The following is a 27609-nucleotide window of genomic DNA, read 5'->3' as shown; positions in this document are numbered from 1 at the left end:
TTTCTTATAAAAATCGGCACATCGGAGCCACGATTCACTTGATGGCATACAGCAATCGCTAAGCATGTCAGTTTCCCACACTGTCGGGATCTTGACTTCAAGTGAAACTCACGTGACCTCAGGCAAAACATGTTGTTTGCTATCACTCGGGGCAAGTGATTCGGCATTGCCAGGACAAATCGTAAACTCCGCGGTCCGATGTGTATCTTTTTTAAAGAAATGGGATCGTGTATCAAGCGGACACTGCATAAAGTTCATATCGGAGTCAGTTATTGGCTGCAATTGTAGGTTTTAACTGGTCGACCACGTGTTTCCTGTAAGGGGCGCAACTCTTCCACAACACTTGTAGTTCTTTCTTTCTTTATTTGGTGTTTAACGTCGTTTTCAACCACGAAGGTTATATCGCGACGGGGAAAGGGGGGGGGGGGGGGGGGGGGAGATGGGATAGAGCCACTTGTTAATTGTTTCTTGTTCACAAAAGCACTAATCAAAAAATTGCTCCAGGGGCTTGCAACGTAGTACAATATATTACCTAACTGGCAGAATGCAAGTTTCCAGTACAAAGGACTTAACATTTCTTACATACTGCTTGACTAAAATCTTTACAAACATTCACTATATTCTATACAAGAAACACTTAACAAGGGTAAAAGGAGAAACAGAATCCGTTAGTCGCCTCTTACAACATGCTGGGGAGCATCGGGTAAATTCTTCCCCCTAACCCGCGGGGGGTAACACTTGTAGTAAAATTGTATATCCCAAGAGAGTTATTTCCAGAAAACGTCTAAGACTCACTGAGATGTTAAATGTACATAATAAAAACTTACCCAGTATGTATGTGGAGGCATCAAATTTGTCTGTGGGACTGCTCTGAGTGGGTAGCAGCCAGGTGATGATGGCACTCTTTTCGTTGTACTGGTCACACATGAAGCCTCGGATCTGTGCGTAGAACACTCCTCCGTCGTGATCCACCAGCGACACCATGTCACCCACCTGGTAATACTGACCCTGCAACACACAATTCAAATTACAACAATGGAATTTTTTTTTCCTACATTTGTGTTTTATTACATAAAGTGTTACATTTATCACTCATGTGCAGTCACCATTGTTCTTCTACATTGGTGTTGTTAAATTTCAAGAAAGCAGAACAGAGTTAGCAACAAAAAGGAAATTAAAAAGCCTCGTTCAGCGTTCATTAGCTGGTGCATACGTACATCATTAGAATAGATGTTTAGTATTAACTGTAAAACTAAAGTACGAGTCTTTTTTCTCTCTTAAAAGCAACTGTATAGCGCTGAATGTGTACTGCAGCTGAACTTTGTTGTCTGCTGAGATCCAAGGGAGAGAAAATAGCTCTTCCCTATTGCTATCAGTTACACACAGTAATACATTCCTTGGTAGACTGAGGTGTGTTGCTGCGCGCAGGACAGGGACAAGAATTAAAAGCCACAAGCACACATTTGCTGGAGTACCAAATTAAGAAACAAAGCACATAATTGGGTCAATATTCAATGCAGGTTAAACACACTTACATCATGAAAGATGCTGCTTCCAGTCACCACTGTTGCTACAGGCCTCGGCGCTTTCACTGGTTGCTGAACAAAACAAAAAAATCATGCCCATTAGATTGTGTTCAATAAGGCCTAAAAAAAAAAAATAGGTGTGGTTACGGTAACCCGACCTACCCTATTTTTAGGGGCCGACCCTATAACTTTTTATTACATTTGTCAAAAAAACAACAACAAAAAACACGAAAACGAGTGCAGAAAACGCAATGAAAGCCAAAGCGCCCGAGTCGCACACTTATTTCCCTGTCAAGTAGGTTTAATTTGTACACATTAGAAAAAAAAGTAAAACAAAAAAAAAGTGATTGCCTACCTTCCTACCCTATTTTTTTTTGGCCATGTTACCGTAACCACACCTATATTTTTGTTTGGCCTAATGTTTATTCATATTGATTATATAAATGAAAAAAACGTATGCTGAGTAACATAAATCCCTTTTAAACAAAGCACAGTATTCAATTCATCATACATGAAATACATTTTTTGTATCCAAGCTTTCCAAGGTCCAATATGATGATTTTCAAATACAACTCTGCCAGGATTATCAATATCAGTGGTCTGGAGGAGTAGGACTGAGTATCGCAGACTGGTTTTTCATAACATCTACAGAATGCTTCACGCCTCCGACGGGTTGATCGGGACAAACAACCAACTCCGATGTGTATGCCATGCAGCACGCACAATATGCTACCCTTTTCTTTCGAAAATCAGGGTTCCTGAGTTCATAATTTATTGTGGAAAGGATCACTGGCAAGTAACACATGTTTTGATCGAGGTCACGTGGGTTTGGTTTGAAAAGTATGATTGTTGAATCATAGCTTGAATTAAAAGAGAAATATGTTTCAATTAAGTTTGTCTCACTTGCTAACTTTCTTAAGGACTCAATGTATCAGAAGCTAAATACCACTGGTTCAGGAATGCAAGTTTTCTCTACCCCACACCACTGAGGGTCTTTGAATACCTGCAAGAAGGGTATATATATATATAAAGATGTGGGTGAGCTGAGTTTTCAAATAGATGGCAACTAAGATGCCACATTCCCTAAAATGACATGAAATCGGCCTGGGACATGGTGAAAGGAGGTTGACCTGGCACAAACACATCCCTCACACAAACCCAGTGTAAACAACAACTGCCAGGGATTAACAAAAAAAGGTATAAAAAAAAGGTGCTAAATTCTTCCTGGGACCCCTGGAAAAACACAGTGCATGGCGAACACTTCCAGTGATCAGCAAGCCATCTGTGGTGATTCAACGTGGCTTTGATGCTTCTATTTTCGAAAGAAAATACTATATCTAGCGCACACCCCATAGCATACACATCAGTCATTTGCTCCTCCCGATCGCAAGCATGGAACACACTCCGGATGTTGTGAAAAACCTGTCTGCGGTACAGGGGCTCCTACTCCTCCAGACCACCGAAAATCCTTGACACTGACAGTTATTTCCGAAAAACTTCTCAAACACTAGTCGCAGTTGTAGCATGTAGACCGTTAAAAAGATTTTCATCAGGTACACTTGACAAGGAACATGTATAGATAATGTGGCCCTACAAAGTAACTTATTCTTTTAAAGGCTCCACCCGGAGAGACCTGCTCAATCTGACTTCAAGGAAGCAGGAAAAACAACAAGAAAACAATTTCTGGCAGAGTTTCAAGAGCACAAATCATGTCAGAACGTCTACATCTTCAATTCCACATTGAAAGTTTCCCACACGACATGGCAAATCTCGGATTTCTGAAAGGTGACGGTTACTTCTAAGGCCTAAAAAAAAAATAGGTGTGGTTACGGTAACCCGACCTACCCTATTTTTAGGGGCCGACCCTATAACTTTTTATTACATTTGAACCCCCCCCCCCCCCCAAAAAAAAAAAAAACGAGTGCAGAAAACGCAATGAAAGCTAAAGCGCCTGAGTCGCACACTTATTTCCCTGTCAAGTAGGTTTAATTTGTACACATTAGAAAAAAAAGTTAAAACAAAAAAAAAAGTGATTGCCTACCTTCCTACCCTATTTTTTTTGGCTATGTTACCGTAACCACACCTATTTTTTTTTGTGTGTGTGCCTAATACAGTAATAGTAATAGCAAAAGTAGTTTACATTTCTTTCACTCACACTTTTCTTGAAGATAATTCTCCTGCTCTTCCCTTTAGTTGCCAATGCCTTGGTAGCTGCCTGCACTTTGCTTTTTGCTGGTTTAATTCTGGCACTCTTGCGTAAAACAGGACCTCCAGCGTGACTGCTGCTATTGTGATTTCCGTTGCCGTTTCCATTTCCGTTCTTCGAAGTCGAGCTGGAGCTACCATTTTGCCCGGCATCTTTACCACAGTTCGAACCTTGCTTCAAACCGCAAGAGTTGCACAAGATTTCTCCTTGCGCTCCCTTTCTCCACAATGTTGAAGTCGTAACTCTGCAGGAGCTGCAGACAGGTTTAATTCCAAACGGCATTTTCAACCCAGGATCACGCAGTAAATTTCAATTAAAATGCTGTTTACAAGTGTAATAGACGTTCTCAAACTAGTTAGTCTGAGAGCGAACATCGTCTGCTGAATGTCGCTTAATTCATATAATTGTGAACGCCACATCGTTTTTACTATTGCTTGAAGCCATATTCATGCACAAAGCACGGTTGACTTTTCGTAAGAATTTGTAGAAACTAGTTAAAAAGCTGCGACTCAGTCTTACGTGATTTAGAAAGAAACTATTTATATCTGTTGCTGAATGTTGGCTCACAAAGAGATCCAAATAGTTTTATCCACTAAACTACGGTTATCAGGGGGAATGACTCTTATGGATAATTTATTTTCTGACAGATTTGTCTCAGTGGTGTACCCTGAGTGTTGATGTCATCAGGTCACATGACAACAGCACGGCATTATGATCATGACACAGTAGAGTTACAGGAGTGTGTCTGCATCAAAGTCGGGTAAGCCACTTGATTTTTTTCCCTTTTCAGTTTTGGTCAGCTGTATTTTAATGTACCGGACAATCTTTTCACACACTTCATTGTAGTATTTCTCTTTGCGTCGTACGTGGCTGAAGCTGTTCCATATTTAAAAGATGTAAACTGATACATTTTAATTTTTCATAAAACCTCATGTAGTTCTATAGTATATTTATCTTCAGCTTCCGATCTGTGTGTTATACCGGTATACATCACAATTCATCGAGTTCTGCATCATAAGCAACTGACATTAAGATTATTTATGGTAAGATCTTATGTATTGTGGTTCTTGTACACATGCAGTGACAGTGCTTCCTGAAAAGTACCATTATAAAATTGACATTTATGACATAGACAGCATCAGTGGTCCAGACAAGTGAAGGCTAATATGTATGTAAGGTAGCTAGACTTGTCTTTACAACTTAATATCAAGATAATGTGACTGTTAAGTCTATGAGAAAATGATCGAGTCCTTTTGGGTGTTGAAAGTCATGCAACAGCTGTGTGGCAACCTAATTTTAGCAATTAGCCACATACATTATTGTGCCCACAAATTGATTGTGGAACTGGAAGTGCATTGTAATGCTTCTAAATCTTGCACAGCCATTAGTGGACACTTTACCTGCATGCAACGTCAATGAAGCAGGTTTAGATAATTACCAGTCCCACATGAAATGATGAATTTCAGAATTATTTCGGTATGCTCAATCAATGATTATGTGCATGCACTGCATGCATGGTTTGTGGCTGAATATAAAGATGAAACTTCAAAATGATTACAATTTAAATCCATCTGTCTAGCATTTTGGACGATGTGGCGTTCACAATTATATGAAGGTGAAGAACCTGATGCGTTAAAGGTTATGGCCGTTACACTGAATGCAGTTTGATCCACATACAGTATGTACAGGTGGATACTGTGTGCACTTAAGCACAGAGACAGAGCAAGAAGGAGTGGCAGCTGGTGTTGTCGTTTGATTTGATGGATAGGATCGCAGTGTTAGACACGATGTATAGATCACCGTAACAACAGAGGTTTTTGTCTGTATGACCTATGATTAATCATTACCTGTCTGTCACAAAGTATCGGTGATTATTAAGCGTGTGTAACAGAGTGTCCTGATGTGGGCACTGATGGAATGAGGATTTTGCAACAAGCAGAACATCACTTTTTCTTTTCTCTTTTAAAAAATTTTTTTTAGGGTATTTATTTTTATTTTTTAATTTGAGCATTGCAACAAAAATCACACTTTTTTCTTTGTTTTATGTGTGTGTGTTTGTTATTTGATGGTTTGTTTCACCCAGTATAATGAGATTTCGATCAAATTTGATCAAATTTTGAGCAGTTATTGCTCTTTTTTTTAACACAATAGAACCCCCTTTTTAAGACCGTAGTTTTCCAAATTATCTGTTCATACCATCACTACATTTTCCTCCACTCTAAGGCCCCCTCCCTTTTAACTTGGAGGTCTTTGGAACTAGATAGTAGATTGGGGATATTCTACTGTCCTGGATTTTTCTTAGAATTAATAGAAAATACCCTCAGTTGCTTTGTCCTATTTAATCGTCTTCATTTTCTGGACGTTTTTGAAATTTATTTTTGCTTGAGCACTCTTTTAACGGGTGTGTTTGACGCTGTGCTTTAATAATGATTGATAGCTTGGATATATATATGTATCCCTTGAGGCCTCTAGTGTAAGGGGATTGACAATTTTCTTTGTTGAACTGACAATGATGGACATGTTCACTTGCCTTTGAACACATGTGCATTAGTGCACAGAACAGTGGCTATAAACCACCATATTCTCTCTTGCATTCATTTCTGCATAAATATCATCTATAATATTACATTGCTTTATTGCAGATCATCACTGAACATAGAATACTAAAGAAACAACAGCAAGGAGGAGACAGCAACGGAGAAGAAACAAGATGGAGGGGTTACTGCGCAGCGAGGAGATGACTCTGTGTCAGATGTTTCTGCAGTCAGAAGCAGCCTACACTTGTGTGTCCGAACTCGGAGAACTGGGACTGGTGCAGTTCAGAGATGTAAGTATGATTTGTTAAATACTCTCTCGGACATTTCTGAAGTCAGAGCTGTGGTGCTATGGATGTATCTGTCTGTCTTATCCCATGTAAAAAGCCTGGACAAATCTGTGGTGGCTTACATGATGGGTTACAATACCGTTACATGATGGGTTACGTGATGGGTTACATGAGAGGGAAGGTACAGTGGAACCCCCCTTTAAGACCTTCCAATTTAAAACTCGATCCCTCCTTTTTTCAGACCTTTTTTTCTCAGACTTTCTGTTCAGAACCTATGTAAATTTACCCCCATTTTAAGACCTTATTTTTTCAGATTTTTGGAGGTCTTAAAAGGGGGGTTCGGTTCCACTGTACCTTCATAGGTGCATGCATAGTGGTGGCACTGTGTGAGATGTTTCTGCAGTCAAGAGGCAGCATCATCCTGACCTCAGGTCAAAATGAGTTCGGCTCATTCTCTCCCTGACAGGATGCCTTGAGTTTCCTTGTCTGGCAAGGAAACCGATTTTTTACATATTTACAGCTTTTTGTAATGTATTATTGATATAAGCAGATTCGCGATCGTCGATAATGATTTTTCATGGTGTTTTGTAATTTTTAAATTACAAAGGAATTGATATGCAAACAACTCTAAATATGGCAAAAGTGTCACGTGATAATCAACCGTTTGGTTTCGGCGCTCACTGGAGCAGACGATTTTTTCTGTAACCAGTTGACAGTGATGAAACCATATATTACGGTCTCCTTCCGGCAGCAGTCCCAAAATTTTGACTTGTTTTGACCTTAGATCGATGTCTTTATCATAACTGTGAAGAACAGAACGGAGATCACTGTCGAAGTCGGCCAATCTGCAATCATTTTCGTCTCGCGAACACTGATCTCAAATTTAGATCAGTGCTCGCGAAAAACATATGGGAGATAACTCTGTATTCTTATTTTGATAGATTCGCGTAGGACTGTAGCGTCCGGTCAGAGAGATAACTGGCGATAGCCGTTGAGCGATGACTGATCAGAATGAGGCAGCATGTGCAAGTGTATCAAAACTGGGAGAATTAGGACTGGTGCAGCTCAGACATGTAGTTGTACATGTTACAGGTACTCTTTGTCTCAGTGTCCGAACCGGGTTGGTTAAATAAAATTACAATAGATTTAGTCAAGCTCTTGTGGAATCATATCAGATGTTTCTGCATTTAGTCAGGTTTCCAATACCTGTATGCCAGAACAAGGAGAGTTGTTACTATTGGTTGCAGAGATGTTCATACATATATGACACTGTCATCTGTGTGTCTGAGAACCGGGACATGTATGCTGTGATCTATTTATTTGCAACCTTATATTCTTTCCATGCTGGGGTGTCCTCTTATAGTTATAACACTAACAGGCATTGTTCAATGTTGTAGTCAAATGTCACCTAAGCGAATTGAAACCATCTCAGGAATCACATTTTTTCTAACACTCAGCATGAGTCTTGTATTATATTTCTACAATTTGTCATTTTGTGCTTTGTTTCTTTTTTCAGTTGAATCCGGATGTGAATGCCTTCCAGCGCAAGTTTGTCAATGAAATTCGACGCTGCGAGGAAATGGAACGGAAATTACGTAAGTTAAAATATTGTTGTTATTGCCACTGTTTCCATAATTTTCACTTTGACAGGCTATTTTACAAGAATGTGAATGCAATTTCTAGACTTTTCTTATATAGCTGTTTTGTGTATTAAATGATGCATAGACTAATTTTATTCAATTATTCATTTCAAGTGTTAATAGTGTTTACAGCCCTGTCGCAAAAGAGGTAACCAGGGCTGAGATGCACGACGCGAAAGTGGGTGCCACCCAAACGGGAGGGAACTTCTTCTTCTTCTGCGTTCATGGGCTGAAACTCCCACGTACACTCGTGTTTTTTGCACGAGTGGAATTTTACGTGTATGACCGTTTTTTACCCCGCCATTTAGGTAGCCATACGCCGTTTTTGGAGGAAGCATGCTGGATATTTTCGTGTTTCTATAACCCACCAAACTCTGACATGGATTACAGGATCTTTTTCGTGCGCACTTGGTCTTGTGCTTGCGTGTACACACGGGGGTGTTCGGATACCAAGGAGAGTCTGCACACAAAGTTGACTCTGAGAAATAAATCTCTTGACGAACGTGGGGACGAACTCACGCTGACAGCGGCCAACTGGATACAAATCCAGCGCGCTACCGACTGAGCTACATCCCCGCCCCGGGAGGGAACAAAACGCAGGGTCTGATTCCTTGAAATCACAACAATACCTGCTATTCAGACTTGGTCGTGTGACAGACGTTTTCTTCCACACGAGATTACGTTGATTGTCTAACGAAGCCGTCAGGCTGAGTTAGACATCAGCTAATTGAGTGTGGAAGAAAACTCTGTCACACGACCAAGTCGGAATAGCATTTATGTCTCACAGCTTCAACAGAGGAAAGAACAAACACGTTTTGTGTACTCAAGCTTGACAAACCGAAACACAGGAGCAGCCATTGTGGAGAGATCTACTTTTTGACGGAAGTGACCGAACAACTATGAATGACGTCTCGGTGTATGTGAATGACGTCACAGTCATCGTCACAGTCTGTATCTTTTAAAGCATCGCAGTCTTCATGACGTCTTTCTGTGTCTGCATCCGCGAAATGTTTCTTCATTCCGGGATATATGTTCAGAACTCTGTCCTTATAGTTTCAGACTAACAGGCCTCCTGAGCTAGCCACTTTGCAAGGGCAGCTAGATTCGCGTATGGAAACAGTACTGTCATCTGGGATGCCGTTTTCAGTATTCTGAGTGTTGAAGAATGTGTAAAGAGAAGAAACGATAACAGCAGGAGAAATAAAAGTCGTGTGTTAATTTTTTGGCTTTTGGAGGGACGATTTTGAGTTTGAATCCGTTCTTGCCATGCTCCTAAGCGTGTGTAACATACAATCTTGCACACGTTTGCTTTAGTAGTGGCAAAGGAGGAAAGCGTGTGACATATCTCAATTTCAAGCAACAGCGTCTGGCTCCCACCTGGGTGGTCACATTCTCGTGCACCTCGGCCCAAATACCTAAAATTTTTCTGTGAGTAATAACCGTTTTGTCAGCAATAATGATTTCTTGGTACATGGTGATTAAAAGTTCAGTTAACATGACCTTTAACAAAATGGATTTAACGGACTTGACATACATGTGTGTAACTGCAGGTTTCCTGGAGAAGGAGGTGAAGAAGGATGGGATTCCAATGCTGGACACAGGAGACAATCCGGACGCTCCGGCGCCACGTGAGATGGTTGACCTGGAAGTGAGTGCGCATGAATTTATTTCATGTCTTGTAACTGGCTGACCTGATCTATCTGCAATGCTTGTGTCCAAACAATACAGTGTAATCAACACACTCAGGTACTAAACAAACGTTAAGAGATTTGTTCATCATGACCACAACCCTTGCATGGGGCCTATTTTGAAAATTGCCAGGCTTTTCACTGTATCAAAAAACAAGAAAGGTATGTTAGTGGAACGTTATATTTATAACAAAACAAAACAATATGTTCACTGATCTTCGACCCAGCGGTCTTTTAAGTGGACCGACAGTCGTACACTAATATTAATAACTAGATGATTCGCCGGCGCATTGTACGCGATTGACGCCACACGAAGGAAGGGAGATAAACGCGCAAAACACTGGAGAAGATTACTGGGAATGGATGTACAGAAAAACCAAAATCGGTTGAGCGCTGAGAGCACGTGTTAAAAATTTTCATCGACCAGATTGTGTCCGGGGTCTACCTGAATATGCCCACCAAATTTGAAGCAGATCCATCGACTTTGGCCGTGCATCGCGAAGTGACACAGACAGACAGACAGACAGACAGACACACACAAGCCGTATATAGATATAGAAAATAAAACTTATCTGACAAATTGTCCAGAATCTTGCTCGGAAGACACAAACGAGACAATGATCATAAATATAATGTTCCAATTACTGTATATACCTTTCTTGGTTTTTTTATTCTGAATTTTGTGACGTTGACAGTACATTGGTTTTTGGATTTCATTTTCACTGTATCAGTCGGGGAAACAAACATTTATTTTTTGTTTGCTGGGCCTAATTATTGTTTGATTTTTCTGTCTCCAGTCAACATACGAGAAGCTGGAGAATGAGATGAAGGAGGTCAACGCCAACGCTGAGGCCTTGAAGAAGAACTTTCTGGAGCTCACCGAGCTTAAGCATATCCTGCGGAAGACGCAAACCTTTTTTGAAGAGGTATTGTTTGGGTCAAGGTAGCAAGGTTTTAAAGTGAAAATGTGCTATTTTTTGGAGATTGATGTTTTTGTGGCTCTTTCATATGTTTGAGTGAAGATATGTGTGTGTGTGGATGCGCGCGCACGGGCAACATTAAGAGAGAAAGAGGGCGATCAGTTTTGTTTCTACTTATGACCTAGGTGCTCAGATTAGATAGTGATGGTGGAAGCGTTGAAGGTAATATCATATTTTAAGGAGTATTCTGACGGCTGTGACAATTATTATTCATACTAATTAGGACGACAAGCATCACTGGGTCACTTATTATCTGTTTATTAGTTATGTATCCATATGCTATAAAGGTTGATTTATATGCTACAAAGGTTGATTTATATGCTACAAAGGTTGATTTATATGCTACAAAGGTTGTGTAGGATTATCTATGGGGAATGAAGGTCGAGGGTTGGGAACTGCATGATCCTCCTTTTGCTTTTTTTAATTTTTAAAAAAAATGTTCACTTTGAAGTAGGTTTACTCACATTTTTATTTATTTTTGTATATTCAGTTTCTTTGGGCTTGCCTTTTTTGTGTAGTCAAGCACTGTTCAGTTCTTGTGGTTGCTGTCCTGTAGAGTGTAATGTGCCATTGAATTTTTTTTTTAAAGCCCACTTTTTCACACTGATTAGGTTGGCAAATTATTGTTTGTATGTTGAACCCTCCAGCACATGAAGAAAACTTTATATTAATCGCATGCTCATAGCTGGTGTCCACTGAGCATTTCTGAATAGTACAAGATTCCCCTGATTAGCAAGAAGCAGACCCTTTCTGCCTGTAGAAAGTATTCAAACTTTTCTGTTTAGAGAATGTTCCACTTAATAAAGGACCCAAGATTGTGTAGATATAGGCTTCTGTAAGTTCACGTTCTGTGCAAGTGCCAAGTGTCAAATCAGTCATGTGTGATTTTTAGCAAGGAAAGCACTGATTGCTGACCAGAAAAGTGAAGGTGTCGCTCTTTTTGAGGGTCATCTAAATAATGACGATACATCTTGAATAATTATAATTAAAAATTTTATAAATAAATTTTCATTTAATTAATACTTACCCAACTCACAAATAGCAATTAACTCTAGTTCAGTGCTGGTAACGCTGTACGCGTCCCCTTGGTAACAAGGAAGGCGCCTCTAAAAAAAGAGTGACATGAGACCCGTAAGGGTGTCTAAGCCAGCCCGGAAACGAGACCCCTTCCGTATGCGCGCGCATATGCCGCCATCTTATCATTCGAAACGAAGCCCAACTCACTCTTTTTTAGACCCCAGTACCAACCACAGCGGGGAGGTGGGAGGGAATAAACGTTGTGAGTTGGGTAAGTATTAATTAAATGAAAATTTATTTATAAAATTTTTAATTAAATTACATCCTTTACCCAACTCACAAATAGCAGATTGCTACTATAGGTGGCGGGTACTTACCGAAAATCAAAGAAGAAGGACTTGTCCTGCGGCTACCATAGCAGGTAGCGCAAAAAGTCGTACCTCTACCAGAGTAGATAGACCTCTACCATCCTAAACTCAGTGATTAACGTCGTTTCCAACCGTTCAAAGTCACATCACGACGAAGCTGAAAGATAAGGCAAAAGCCCTTTGATTCAATGATCTAACAAGATCCGTGAAAGTCAGAAATATTAAAAATGGCTAAACCTGACTCTAAAAGAGCCAAACTCTTGCTTCATGAATTGAAAATGCAATAGGAAGCTGGTTTTCCCCGTTTTCCGCAAGAACGCCTAGGTTAAATCACGACAGAGATGAAAGACACGGCAAGTGACCTTTGATTCAACAATCTAACAAGATCCGTGCGAATCAGAAAAAATCTTCGAAAACCGAAAAGTTTAAGTGACTAAACGAGACTCTAAAGGAGCCAAACTCTTGCTTCATGAATTGAAAAAGCAATTTGAAGCTTGTTTAATCCATTTTCCGCTCAAAAGCCAGAACATTTCAAAGAAATCTAAAAGTCATAGATCAGCCTTTCTTGAAAAAGCTGTACATATAAATAGCCAGAAAGTACGCTTGCTCACACTTCTCACAGAAGCTACTAGAGTAAGCTTGGCCGTTTTCCGTGTAGATCCGCCAGGCTAGTCTTGAAACGTGTTAAAGCAACGCTGCACCAAGCCGTAACAATGCGACAGAAAATACATAAAGTCTTAAAAATAAGACATGTAAGAAAAAACGGAAACCCAGAATAGGTGGATCGCCAGCTGTATTAAACGGAGAAGAGGAGTTCTTTCCGTAAGAAAAAAGCACTTTGTACCAAGCCAGTCTAAGTGACAAGTGAACAAACACGCCAAAACCCCTATATATAAAGACTCTGGACCAAATCCAGAGTTGAGGCGGAAGCCCCTAAGTATCTCCAGGATACCCTTACAGTAGACATCCGTAAAATTCGAATGTGAGAAAGCAAAAACGCCTTCTTGCCAGCCTTAAGAGGTCTGGAACCAAGATAGGAAAGATCCGTACTGTGCGACCAACAGGTAGCCAAAACGATCTAAGATAAAGACCCTGTGAAAGTGAGGGTATAGAGTCAAAAGCTAAAGTAGATAACAGCCAGCCTGAAGCTATTCGTTTGGAAACAAACAACAGCCAAAGCCTGCCTTGCGCTTCCCTTTTACCGTGAACGTCTCTTTGAAAGATAAAAGCCCGCGTGCATAGAAGTGGCCTCAAAAAGAGACCTTTCCCACAAGAAAGAGATTAAAGCCTAGCCAAAAGAACAATACTTTAAAGGCAGAGGCTTACTCTCAGGTAAAAAACCCGCAAAGTTACATCCTTTGTATCTGAGTCCTGTCGGACCACAAAGATATCCAGTTAGAACGTAACCGCCCAGGCGAGAGAATAAAAGCAAGTTTTGTTCAAAAGAGCCAATCATAAGAAACCGAAGCCACAATCTACCAGAGCTAGGAGATCTTGATCTTACAGACAGTTTCTCCTAGCTATCCAAATCCAGAAGGATGTTTGTCAAACCCGAGGGCGGTTCCGTAGAACGAAAAAAGAGAACCTAAGTTCTTAAGCTTGGAGTTAGCCCAAGCCTACAGAAAGCGCTCCGCGAGTGACAAGCTACTAGAGCGTAAGACACAAGCTAAAGCAACACCGCCACAGGTATAAAGTCGAGCGTTGTCCAAAAAGGTAGTGGTGACAAAGAAGACTCGCTTGTGAAAACTTCCACAAATACAAAAAGACCCCGCCAGAGAATCTAAGAACTTAACACCCAAAGATTCTCCTCAGAAGGCTCAAATCCACTACAAACTGCCGCGAACAGCGACACAGCTGAAGTATGAGCCTCCCCTTGTTCGAAAACATAACGATCATCAAAATGATGAGAACCAGTCACCAATCCCGATAAGGCAAAACTTGCCAAAAATCGGAAAAGTTTTGAAAAAAATTTCCAAACACCAGAACTCCATAACCAGATACTCCATCCACCTGTCTCCTTCCAGCTGAAAGACTGGAAGAGGAAGTGGATACAGCCTGTAAAACAGCAAAGGAACCGCAGTAACGGAACCGGGAGCCAAAGGCTGAAAAGTGCCGACTACCAACACCACAGTGTTAACGGTAGAAGGCTATCCCATCCTGTACCGGAAGCACAGCCGCAAAACCGGCCATGGATTAGTAAACATCAGAACCAACCGGTTGCAAAGAAACACACCGGAAGATCCCTTTGTACCTCGAACCATTTCAGCTGCGAGCGCCACTGCACTTGCTAACATGAAACGGAACCTAAAATCAGTGCTTTTCAGTAAAGCAGAAGCACCTTCAATTGAACAGCCGTCAAGCACAACCGTGCAATCCGGAAGCTGACTCTGTTTGACTAAATAGTCCAACAAAGAAATCAGCCCTACTGCTCACTTCCTGCCCCCCGGGAGAAAGCGGAAGTAAAAAATCAAGACATTTGCCATCTTCAGGGCAATGAACGACGATTCCCGACCGCGGAAGAGAACTTCCCGTTCCTCCAACCTCCGGAAGTCGTCGAACAAAGGTAGAGGTGGAAGAAGTAAAAATTTCTCCCAGCCACCCCTTCCTGTCAAAACCTAAATGCCGTTTTCCACTGCCCCCGTCGATACGCTGGACAACTTGAACGGCAGGATAAGCTGGGTGTCATCCACTACCGTGGACACACCCTCACAAGCCTCTCCTTCCTGCTTGGTATCAGAGTTAGGAAGGTGACCCCCAGAGAGACCCGCATGGTCAACCCAAGAATCACCCAGCCCAACAACTTCCTGCCCCCAGGGCGGAAGATTACGTTGCCCAGCCGCGAAAATGCGTGCTACATTCCTCCTGCGAACGTACACCACTTTCACCGGTGAACCCGGCTACACGCGGCCATGTGCCAACTCCAGGGCAATGGACAACGATTCCCGAAAGCTGAAGAGAACATCCTGTTCCTCCGAACTTCCGGAAGTCGGAACCAGACAGAGGTGGAGTAAGTTACGCCTTGCTCTCAACCACCCCTTCCGGTCAAAACTTAAATGCCGTTTTCCGCCGCCCACGTCACTGCGCTGGACAACTTGAACGGCAAGTTAAGCTGGGTGTCGTCCATCCCCGTGGACGCACCCTCATATGGAAGCACCCTCGTTAACCTTTCCTTCATGCTCGCAATCGCAATCAGGAAGGTGACCCCCGGAAAGACGTTCCCGGTCGATCCAAGAATCACCAACTTCCACAAAACCTAAATGCCGTTTTCCGCTGCCCACGTCACTGCGCTGGACAACTTGAACGGCAAGTAAGCTGGGTCTCGTCCGCACCCGCGGACGCACCCTCGTTAACCTTCCTGCTCGCCATCGTAGTCAGGTAGGTGACCCCAGAGAGACTCTCCTGGTCAGCTCCGGAGTCACCCTCAACTTCCTGCCCCCAGGGCGGAAGAGGAAATGAAGTACCTGAACCTCTGAGAGAGTGGTACGACAAATCCTTACGAACAACAGGGCTCCTAGCCTCTACCGAAAGCGCTCAATGCGGATTAACGGCGGGGGTTTCGGTGCTTTCGCCGCGATCACGGTCTACTCGCTCCTGCGTTCGCACACCACTGTCACCGGAGAACCCGGCAACGAGTGGAGAAAACATACCTTAAACGAGCCAAGGCTCCTGCAGCAAGGACACAAGACGACCGTAGCCAAGCTGCGAAGCGTGCACTTCCGCTTGCAGAACGGAAGTTGAATCCAAAGCAGAAACAGTTGCAGAGGTGGAACCGGAAGTGGAAGCCAAAGGCAAAGACCGGATACACCCCGAAGACGAACATCGAAAACGCCAGACTGAAGTGAACGAAGTTCTGCTAAAGTTGCCGTCAAAACCGAAATGTCGAAACCTGCGAACTAAACGTCAGAAACAACAACACAATGTCGGAGGGCAAAACACCTGAACCACCAGATGCCTCCGACACAACAACAACCTTATCAACACAAACATCTTTGTCACCACGCGTGACCTTGTCCCTAAAAGTGGACAAAATGGAGGCCGACGGCTTGTCGACCAAAACATCCAAACATCTGTCTGTTCCCGGTTCTGAAAGTGAAATGGCTGTAAATCCGACACTCTTACTCTTTCTAAACAAGAAAGCTTCCTTAGTAGGAGACGCTGCAGCAGTAGTCTGTCTCAAACTGGATCAATCTTGGCGTACTCCGCCATGACATAACGAACTTACGAAAAATTTCTACAAGAAAACATCATACAAGTTCGCAAAAGCGCGACACAAATCGGCCGCCAACGTTGATACCTGGGAACTAACAGTCAGAAGCAACGAAGCAATATTGGAGGGCAAGACACCTGAATAGCCAGGAGCCCCCGACCAACAACATGTTTAACAAAATTCAAAACATCTTTGTCACCAAGCGTGACCTTGTCCTTTTAAACGGACAACATGGCGGACGAAGATTTGTCAACAACCTTCAGACATCTATCGATACCCGAATCAGAAAGTGAAGTAGCGGTTTTCCCAGCACTCTTCCTTCTAGACGAGAACTTAGACGAAGCTAAACTAGCAGTAGGAGAAGCTGTAGCCGAAGCCTGTCTCGAACTAGTTTAGGCTTGGCGTTAACCGCCATGGTAAAGCGAACTCACGAAAACAAACTTTCTTCCAGAAAATTTCACAAGTTCACAAACATGCGACAAAATGTCGCCAAAGTTTACAAAACCAAGAAAGCTCACCCGATAACAGCAAGGATGCAGACCAAGCTAGGCGGCAGACCAAGGGGTAGAAGCCAAAGTCAGAAGACAAAGCAACAAGACTGAAAACAGTCGGAGCGTACAGTATAGCGACCAGTCCTGTTGGGCGCTGAGTTGAGAATGATAAGATGGCGGCATATGCGCGCGCATACGGAAGGGGTCTCGTTTCCGGGCTGGCTTAGACACCCTTACGGGTCTCATGTCACTCTTTTTTTAGAGGCGCCTTCCTTGTTACCAAGGGGACGCGTACAGCGTTACCAGCACTGAACTAGAGTTAATTGCTATTTGTGAGTTGGGTAAAGGATGTAATTTAATGCATCAACATAAATAATGCTGTTGAAATGATACACACCTTTCAAAGACTCGAGCATAGGGCAGTCTGAAAGTGTTCAGGGTGTTATTAGTTCTGAAAAACTACAGCTGTTTCCTTTCTTGTTGGTTGGTTGGCTCTTTTTCTGTGGTCATTTCTCATGGACGTAGATTTAATAGAAACAGAACTCGTGCACACAATCTTGTTGGTATAATGTTGCGTACCAAAGTTATTTTGTCATGGTGTAGGTTATTCCCTACAGGAAGAGTTTGCACACTGACTTAGTGTTTCCAGGGTATAAGAGGTCAAGAGTAATGGGAGTTAACACAAATTTTCCTCCTATAGTTTCCTGAAGTGTGCATGTAGCTTAGCTCTTATTTGTTGTTGAAATGGGTGCACCTAGTCGTACTTTGGAAGCGTACACATTGGCTTTGGTCTTTTTAGTATTTTGTTGTTTTTGAGCGCATGATTGTATCAGATTGCATGTAGCCCATATCTTGTTTTATTCTGTAATTGAATAGAGACACACAGATGTTCCGTGCTCAGAGCATGTTCAGTACAACCAACTGCCCTACCATGGAACAGAAATGTTGATGCATGTGGGTACATTTGAAGTTTTTACGACCTGGTTCCCTGCTTTTTACATTTAGTCAAGTTTTGACTAAATGTTTTAACATAGACGGGGAATCGAGACGAGGGTCGTGGTGTATGTGTGTCTGTCTGGACTACTGGACCGATCTTCATAAAACTTTACATGAGAGTTCCCGAGTATGGTATCCGACACTTTATTTCCCATTTTTGGGATAAATGTCTGATGACGTCATATCCGGCTTATTGTGGAAGTTGAGGCGGCACTGTCACACCCTCATTTTTCGATCAAATTGATTACAACTTTGATTGAGCAATTTTCGACGAAGCCCGGACTTTGATATTGCATTTCAGCTTGGAGGCGTAAACATTAATTAATGAGTTTGTTCATTGAAAATCTGAAAATTAAAATGAAAATAAAATGTTTAGAAATCGATTTGAAAAAAAGTAATTGTACAGGGTGGTCCAAAAAAATTTAGACAGTTTTGCGTGCCTGTCATTTCTGCTACAGGGCTCCCACCTATTCTTTTTCACCTGGAATGTCTCACACAAGCATGAAAGTTTAGTAAGGCACAGTTTTTTCTTCTTTGGAACATCATTTCTGGGCGTAGTTCAATAGTCCATCACATTCTCAATCCAAGCACCTCGTCTCTGGATTACGGCTGCGACACGGACATTGAAGTTGTTGATAACTCTGTCCAAGGTCTCGATTGGAATCCTCCTGATTTCACAAAGAATGTTCTCCTGTAGCGCTTGTATTGTGTGTGGATTGTTGTGGTAAACCCTTTCCTTCAAGTACCCCCAAAGGAAGAAATCTGGAGGAGAAAGATCTGGGGACGAGGTGCTTGGATTGAGAATGTGATGAACTATTGAACTACGCCCAGAAATGATGTTGCAAAGAAGAAAAAACTGTGCCTTACTAAACTTTCATGCTTGTGTGAGACATTCCAGGTGAAAAAGAATAGGTGGGAGCCCTGTAGCGGAAATGACAGGCATGCAAAACTGTCTACATTTTTTTGGACCACCCTGTATCTTATTCTTTAGTATTTGCTGATTCCAAAAACATATAGATGTATGTTATATTTGGATTAAAAACAAGCTCATAAAATTAAAAATATGAACAATTCTTGTTTTGAAAATTAAAGTTCAGAAATCCATTTAAAAAGAATCTCATCTTATCCCCTATCATTTCCTGATTCCGAAAACATAAAGATATGTTATGTTTGGATGAAAAAACAAGCTGAGAAAGTTAAAAGAATAGAGAAAAGCGCGCTTTCCTGTGAAGCCCTATAATCTGCCGCGCTATTCTGGTTTGTCACTTCAAGCGATATGCGAGCAGGTCAAACGTTACTGCGCTATACTGGCTTGTCACTTTCCGCACAATTTTTCATAAAAGTGGCAAGATTTTTCATGGCTCAAGGCCTCGGGGAAATAGAGTGCATTCATTTCATCCTGTGATTACGACGGGTTGACTAAATGTGGTCATTTTGCTTAACGCGACTTGTTTTTTTATCATGAGCATGGCACTGCATGCATTTCCAAATGCAGATTTGCAATGATCACCCTTGTGGAATCAGTAGAATAACTGGGAGAATTTGCTACTACATGTATTTTATGGATCAAGAAGTTAAAACTGGATTGTTTTTCTCATATTTGATAGGAACAGGTGTGTACAGCCAGACTGTACACACCTTAACTTTTGAGATCTGCAATAATGGTCATGAAAATAATTCATGTTCAAGCCGTCCTGTGCGAGACCTGAAATGGCTTTCATTCTTCACAGAAAAAAACCTTTTGAGATCTGCAATAATGGTCATGAAAATAATTCATGTTCAAGCCGTCCTGTGCGAGACCTGAAATGGCTTTCATTCTTCACAAAAAAACACACGCTGATTAGTGAATAACGCCTGATGAAAACCTCCTGATTATTTATTGTGTGTATGTGTTTGTGCTGCGTGCACTTATTCACTGTTTGTTATGCATACTGTATGCAACATTTTGTGTGTTTGCTAAGTGTACAATCTTTACTTTATTTTGTTTTAATCGTTGATGATGTTGTATTCCTTTTTTTGTAGACAAAACTCTGTCAGTGCTTTAATTTTTCTGTATAGCTGTTGTATTGATATCATAGTACACTGTACTTGAATATTGGAAGCTGACTTACTCACATAATGCCAACAGTAAAGCGAAAGAACATTGTTCGCACTACTTAAGGCTTATGTGACTAATGGCTTCTGTGCTGGTGGTTGAGTTCTATGAGCATGTTGCATCAATGCTCTTGCCTGTTCAATATGACCATGTAAGACCACTCGCATATCTTACTGCAAAAGATAACACATAATTTTTTCTCTCGAATGAAATTCCCGGTGTTGGGATCCACATTTTATCTCAGCTCCCACTAAATTTTTAGCTGCATCTAATAAGTGTGTTAAGAAAAGAAACTTCAGCTAACATGACACAGGTAAAATTCACATGGTGCTGAAGAAATTTAGACACTGGAAGATGTTGCATTTAGAAACATGGCAAAGAACATAGCTCTCTCAACTAATGCTGTTTTTTGAACACTATAACACACATACTGACAGAAATCAGCACAATGGTCACCTGGTAAAACTACAAAACCTTTTGCTTGAAGACCTTGTCTTGCCAGCTTCATACAGCCTTTAAAGTGGACTGGGTGGCCGAGTGGTAACGCACTTGCGCTCGGAAGCGAGAGGTTGCGAATTCGACCCTGGGTCAGGGCGTTAGCAATTTTCTCCCCCCCTTTCCTAACCTAGGTGGTGGGTTCAAGTGCTAGTCTTTCGGATGAGACGAAAAACCGAGGTCCCTTCGTGTACACTGCATTGGGGTGTGCACGTTAAAGATCCCACGATTGACAAAAGGGTCTTTCCTGGCAAAATTGTATAGGCATAGATAAAAAATGTCCACCAAAATACCCGTGTGACTTAGAATAATAGGCGGTGAAAAGTAGGATATGCGCCGAAATGGCTGCGATCTGCTGGTCGATGTGAATGCGTGATGTATTGTGTAAAAATGTCCATCTCACACGGCATAAATAGATCCCTGCGCCTTGAGTCCAAGTCTGGAGATACGCGCGCGATATAAGACTTCATATAATAATAATAGGCCATATAACGGATGTGTTTACCTGTCCAGGCTTGTTCCTGTCATAAGAGCATCCTTCCACATGGATACATACCAACAATATACAGCCTGACTTTCTGTCTGTGCAGAATGGACACTTTTTTTTGTGGCCAGAACTAATATCTCCATTTGCTTCAAACAAAAATGTATTCAATTTTTATTGTGTGACATATGTACAATTTCTCCATTAAATTACATATCTTACCCAACTCACATATAGCAATTAACTCTAGTTCAGTGCTGGTAACGCTGTACGCGTCCCCTTGGTAACAAGGAAGGCGCCTCTAAAAAAAGAGTGACATGAGACCCGTAAGGGTGTCTAAGCCAGCCCGGAAACGAGACTGCCTTCCGTATGCGCGCGCATACACCGCCATTTGCAATTCAATCCAAAGCTCAGCGCCAGTGAGACTGGTCGCATTTGATGTACGCTCCGGCTGTTTCAGCCGTTTTTGACTTAGTCTTTTGACTTTGTTGTTCCTCTTGGTATCTTCTTGCATCTGGACTTCTCTACTACTGTTGAGGTGAGATCGTTCTTGTTTATTCTTGATTTTGGCAGCGTTGTTGGCCGCATTTTGGACTTGAGAAAATTTTTTCGTGAGTCTTTGTTGTGTCATGGCCGACAATGCCAAGAAGAGGTGTACGCCTAAAAAGGTAGCTGCTGCGCCCACTTCTTCTAAAGAATCTTCTAGGAAGACTAAACAATCCGTTTCTGGTGAAGATACTCTTGCAAAAAAATCTTTTGATGTGTTTGTTGATTTGCCCGCTAAGCCGGTAGACAAGACAGCGGCCATTTTGTCGGCTAAGCCGGTTGACAAGACCGCGCACGTGAATAAACCTGCTAAGGGGGATTCTCCCCCTGTGGTGCCGGGGTTGGCATCCGCTGATGTTGCTGCTTTGTTGTTATCTCTTAGTTCACAGGTGTCTACTTTAGCGGCCGAGATTACTTCGACGAGAGCGGAGCTTCGCTCTCTTCCCTCGGGTGTGGCCGGCGTCTCTTCGCTTGCCAGCGTTCGTGCGTCTCCTGCCACTACAGTCACGAGAGCGGAGGTGCATGCCTCTCAGGATGATGAGATTGTGCCGTGTCCGCTTTTGGGTTCGCATTCCGGCGTTCCTTCTCGTTCACAAGGTATGTCTGCTGAGTTAGTAACCGGGTTCTCCGGCCAAAACTCGGCACGTGGTCAGGAGCGAGTAGCCTCAGGCGCATGGCGGCCGGGCGAAAGTTCTTATCTCTCGGCTGACTCAACCCGCTTTGGCGGCCTTTCAGTGGGGAGTAAGAGCCCTGGTACACGTAAGGAAGTTCCACTGCACTCTGCTCAGTCTGGGGACGGGGGCGAGTGTGTGTGGCTTCCGACCCCGCCCTCTGGGCGGGGGGTATACAGTAAAGCTGGTTCTCTGCTGGACGATGGTAGTCAGTACGGGGATCAGCTTCCGGATTGCGCAGAGGTGCAAGACGACTGTTTTGATGACGACGCTTCCGGTCAGGCGGAGGGCGTTGGATTCAATTTGCCGCTTAAGCTGTCTTCAGCTGTGGCCCTGGCTGCTACTACGGCATCTAAGTATTTTGAGGAAGCAGTGGTGGAGTGCAACTCTCAGTTGGTACCTCCACCGTCTGCTCTGGGAGACTTTCGGAGTGCTAAGGACGCTAGGTGTTCGCTCCGTTTCCGTGAGTCTCCTGCGGTGGCGTTTGAGATGGCTACGGTCTTGGCGACTTCGCGCTATCAGACGCTGTCCCAGTTCTCTATGGTGCCGCTGTTGTCACAGCATGGGGTTGCCCCTGATTCGGCTTTGCCGTACCTGGCTCAAGCAGGGCTGCAGGTTCCTGGTTCTGCTGTTCGGAACTTCAAACTTGCTTCTCGGCCTATCAGCTTGGTTGAGTCTTTTTCCTTGCCTAAGGCCGTGCTGCCGGTGACTCCGGAGCTGGCCTCCTTGAGAGAGGATGGGTATAGCAAAGACAGATCGGTCCCCTATTCAGAAGCTTCCCTGTTGTCTCTGGAAGAAACAGGGAGGTCTCTCCTGGAACTAGCCTCGGTTTCAGAATCGCTTCAGCGATCATTGTCTCGGTCTATTGCTACCTCTCTGGAACCTTTTGAATTCCGCTTTGATGCCTCGGCAGAGGATGTGACGACTCTTTTGGCTACTTTGGGCAAAGTCACGCAGGAACAAATGCATTTGTCAGCCAGGCTTTACACACATGCGGTTCTCTCCCGCAGAGCGGCCTTTCTTGCTGGCTCCAAGATCAGGGATAAAGGTACGATAGAGTCTCTCAGACTTTCTCCGTTTACGGAAGGGTCTCTTTTGGGCCGGGCGTCGTTTGACGCGCTGGAAAAAGAGACTCATGACGCTAGGGACTTGGCTATTGCTCGTATCGCGCATCAGGGTTTTTCTAAGTCGCAGAGCAAGCCACAGACTCAGGGCAAGACGCAGACTCAGGGCAAGACGCAGACTCCTTCCTTTGGGGGAGGCAAGGCGCAGAGTCAGAGCTCCTCTTCACGAGGCAGGGGGCGTGGTGCCCCTTATCAGAAGAGGGGTTCATTTGGTGGTTCTCGGGGGTCGGGGCGTAAGCCCAACCCCCAATGATGTCTTCCCGAGCTTTTGATCCCGTTGGCCCCCACCTTTGTGGTGGCGGGCGGCCCCTCCAGGGCCATCGCTACCTGGACACATTTGGTGTCCAGCGAGTGGATCGTGGGGATAATTCGTTCGGGATTTCGTCTTCTTTGGGCGGAGGGAAAGGCGCCTCTGTCCAGAATTCCGCCGCCTTTTCGGTTCCCGAGAGACCCGGAGGCCAAGGCAGCCGTACAGGGGGAAGTGGCATCCCTTCTGTTGAAAGGGGCTATCGAGGAGGTGCTCGATCAGGGGTCTCCGGGTTTTTACGGGAGATTGTTTGTGGTCCCCAAGGCTTCGGGGACATGGAGACCTGTCCTAGACTTGTCAACTTTGAACAAGTTCCTGCGTGTGGTGAAATTCACCATGGAGACTCCGGCCTCAGTGAGAGAGGCTTTGCGGCCAGGAGACTGGGTCACGTCTGTGGATCTGACCGACGCTTATTTTCATGTGCTCATGCACCCGTCAGACAAGAAATGGCTTCGGTTCCGTTGGGGGGAGAAAATTTTCCAGTTTCGAGCGCTCCCGTTCGGGCTTTCGCTCGCCCCCTGGATTTTTACAATGGTCATTCGTCAACTCTGTGCCCTTATGGGGCAGGATTTCTCGTATCTGGGGATGCAGTTCAATACTCTGGATTGGTCGGTTCGCCCGTCGCAAAAGAGAGTGGACAAGTTGCAGGCTTCTATCCGCTCTCTTTACGGAGAGAATCTGTCCACGGCCCGGGAGTTGTACTCTCTGTTGGGTCAGATGGAGTCCATGGCGCCTCTTGTTCCTCTAGGCAGAGTGCACAAACGGCCGTTTCAGGCAGCTCTGCAGGCGCTATGGGACCAAACTTCGCAAGATTGGAATGCTCAGATCGAGTTGGGGTCTTGGTTCAGCCGGACCACAAGTGTTTGGCTTCTCCCCTGGGTGTCGCAGGGCGTTCCTATTGTTCCTCCGCCTCCTCAGAACAATCTGTTCACGGACGCCTCCCTGTCGGGCTGGGGTGCTCATCTTGCAGATCAGACAGCGTCCGGTGTGTGGAACGTCAGTCAGGCCTCTTGGCACATAAACGTTCTGGAGCTAGAGGCAGTAGCACTGGGCCTTCGGGCGTTTCTTCCTCTGTTGGAAGACAGTCATGTCAAGGTTCACACCGACAACATGACTGTGGCGGCTTACTTAAACCGTCAAGGGGGCACTCGCTCTCAGGTCCTCTCGGACAGCGCGTGTCGCTTGCTGACATGGTGCAGTTTGCACAACATTCTCCTGTCAGCGGTCTATCTGAAAGGCACTCTCAATGTCTTGGCCGATGCTCTCAGCAGAGGGAACAAGATCTTACACTCGGAGTGGACTCTCTCCCACCAGGCTCTGGAGCGCCTTTGGGCGCAAGTAAGCAAGCCTCCCATCGACTTGTTTGCGACGAGATACTCGACTCGTCTCCCTCTTTTCGTGTCTCCGTTTCCCGACCCTCAAGCTTGGGGGGTCAATGCTCTGGAGATGGACTGGACAAATCTGCAGGCTTATGCATTCCCTCCGTTTTGCCTTCTCGGCAAGGTGATAAGAAAAGCAGAACTAGAAGGGCCGGCGTTGGTGTTGGTGGCCCCTCTTTGGCCCAGCCAGCATTGGTATCCCGATCTGGTTCGCATGGCGGTTCGTCCACCCATTCCTCTCGGGGTTCGAAAGGGCGATCTGTTGCAGCCCAGGTCGGGCATTCCGCACCAGAATCCTCAGGCCTTGCAGCTACACGGATGGATTCTGTCCGAGGCTCTCTGCTCCGTGCGGGTGCCACAGCTTCGACTTTGAAATTGGTTCAGCAGGCTCACAGGGATTCGACCAAGTCTGTATATGCTTCGCATTGGTCTTCCTGGTCCAAATGGTGTTTAGAGAACGGCGTCGATCCTCTGTCTCCGAGATCGATGCACGTAGCTAATCATTTATCCTGGTTGGCGGAACAGGGAGGTTCTCCTTCCTCTTTGCGCGTAAGAAGGTCAGCTATTTCCTCTACGCTTAGACAACTTGGCCATAAAATCACTTTAAGTGGCGTGATAGCGAGTGTAATCAAGGGCGCCTCTCTTGATTTAGCTCGGTCAAAGGTACAGCTCCCGGCGTGGGACCTGTTTTTAGTTCTTCGTTTTTTGGCTTCGGATGATTTTGAACCTCTTCATTTAGCCAGTTTGGCTAACCTTACGAAGAAAACTTTATTTCTTGTTTTGCTCGCGACTGCTAGGCGCGGCAGCGAAGTGCACGCTCTCTCGGGTTTGGCAAAAGATATTGCCTTAGAGAAAGATGGATCTTTTACTTTGAAATTTCGTCCGGATTTTTTAGCTAAAAACCAAAAACCTGGTCAGTTATCTCCTTGTATTCGTGTTCCCCCCTTGAGCAGCGTTCTGGCTCCGGGGGATCCTGATGTTTGTAATTGTCCGGTAAGGGCCCTCAGCAGCTACCTGGCTAGGACTCTACCGATTCGCTCAAAAACTCAAAAGTTGTTGTTCATCTCACTCAACACGGTGAGAGGGAAGGATATTTCGAAGATCACTCTGACTAAATGGGTTTCAAGCACCATTAGGCAGGCTTACATTTGGTGGCAAAGCCAGTCTGGCGATGTCAGAGCCGTGTTACCTCTTACTTCGTCCCGGACACATGAAGCGAGAGCTTGGGCGTCTTCCTTAGCGGTGCTTCGTTCTGGACGCCTCTCTGAAGTTCTTGCGGCTGCATACTGGCGGTCGGAAGACATTTTCATTCACTTTTACCTGAGGGATGTAGCCTCAAGTCGTCAGGACGGCAGTTCAGCTTTGCCGTCCTTGGTGGCTGCAGGGCAGGTTCTACATTCTTAACGTGGTGAGTACCCGCCACCTATAGTAGCAATCTGCTATATGTGAGTTGGGTAAGATATGTAATTTAATCAAAAATTTTAGTAATAAATTTTCATTTGATTAATATACTTACCCAACTCACATCGTTTATTCCCTCCCGCCTCCCCGCTGTGGTGGGTGTTTGGGTCTAAAAAAAGGTGTGAGTTGGGCTTCGCTTTAGATTGAATTGCAAATGGCGGTGTATGCGCGCGCATACGGAAGGCAGTCTCGTTTCCGGGCTGGCTTAGACACCCTTACGGGTCTCATGTCACTCTTTTTTTAGAGGCGCCTTCCTTGTTACCAAGGGGACGCGTACAGCGTTACCAGCACTGAACTAGAGTTAATTGCTATATGTGAGTTGGGTAAGTATATTAATCAAATGAAAATTTATTACTAAAATTTTTGATTTCAATTCAAGTCCCTTTTTCAGTAATGGTCTTTTTTTTTTAAATTTTGAAGGTGATCAAACAGTTGGGCTCTCAGTACTTGAGCCTCTTGATGCAGCATGTTCGTAGATTTTCCTCCATGCATGATGTATTCAGTTGTTCAGGCTGGAGAACTCGATTCTGATCCACAATATTCAAAGAAAAGCCATCTTCTTCCCTGAGAAAAAAAGTCCTGCAAAAAAATAAGCGAGGAGCAATATTTCCGAGTCCACTTCTACCTCCACTTTTCAATGTTTCACCCACTAAGAGAGGCCACTAAACTGCTTTTTAATTTTGTTTCCTGACAGAGAGTTTTACCCCTCTGGACCCAATTGCTCTCCCACAGTTTTCATAATTTTTGGGCCAGTTTCGATAGCTTTGGCCATTTTCACAGTTTTGGGCCAGTTTTCACACCTTTTTGCCATTTTTTTAAAATTTTATAGTTTCTGGCCAGTTTCACAGTTTTTAGTCAGTTTTCACACAGCTGTTCTCCAGCCTGATTGTTGTTTTGCTGAGTGTGTTGAGTTTTGCTGTGAGTCCCCCCTCATGCAGTCAGGGGTTGGGAGTTATAGTTCTGTGCACGATGTGCGATGTTTGTTGTAACCAGGCTGAACATCACCACCCTCAGGCAATGCACGACCCCTCCATGTCCGACGAGACCATGGGCCTGCTGGGAGAGGAGCTACCACGCTCGGGGCAACCGCTGCGTCTGGGGTGA

At 44.0% G+C, this 27609-nt stretch overlaps 2 protein-coding genes across 3 annotated transcripts in view; one reads left to right on the top strand and one right to left on the bottom strand.

The window, feature by feature from the left end:
• The window catches only part of LOC138947701 (GATA zinc finger domain-containing protein 1-like), an 8583-nt gene extending 4317 nt beyond the window's left edge, over positions 1–4266 (bottom strand). For both annotated transcript variants that reach the window (XR_011449763.1, XM_070319232.1), the window contains exons 1-3: positions 3682–4266; positions 1536–1598; positions 828–1008 (exon numbers count right to left, since the gene is read on the bottom strand). Coding sequence is in view for 1 of the 2 variants with exons in the window: in XM_070319232.1 (XP_070175333.1) it covers positions 828–1008; positions 1536–1598; positions 3682–4014 (577 nt within the window). In the remaining variant the exon portion in view is untranslated. The remainder of the gene's footprint in view (positions 1–827; positions 1009–1535; positions 1599–3681) is intronic.
• LOC138946771 (V-type proton ATPase 116 kDa subunit a 1-like) lies at positions 3147–27609 on the top strand. Its single transcript, XM_070318174.1, has 8 exons — positions 3147–3311; positions 4380–4492; positions 6375–6559; positions 8073–8151; positions 9747–9844; positions 10682–10810; positions 17824–17901; positions 27499–27609. The coding sequence occupies exons 3-8, from the start codon at positions 6443–6445 to the stop codon at positions 27607–27609; spliced, it is 612 nt and encodes a 203-aa protein (XP_070174275.1). The 5' UTR covers positions 3147–3311; positions 4380–4492; positions 6375–6442.

The sequence above is a fragment of the Littorina saxatilis genome, linkage group LG14 (genome assembly GCF_037325665.1).
Source record: "Littorina saxatilis isolate snail1 linkage group LG14, US_GU_Lsax_2.0, whole genome shotgun sequence".
Taxonomy (NCBI): Eukaryota; Metazoa; Mollusca; class Gastropoda; order Littorinimorpha; family Littorinidae; genus Littorina; species Littorina saxatilis.
The sequence above is the reverse complement of the archived record's forward strand: the minus strand, read 5'-3'. Positions and strand labels throughout refer to the sequence as shown.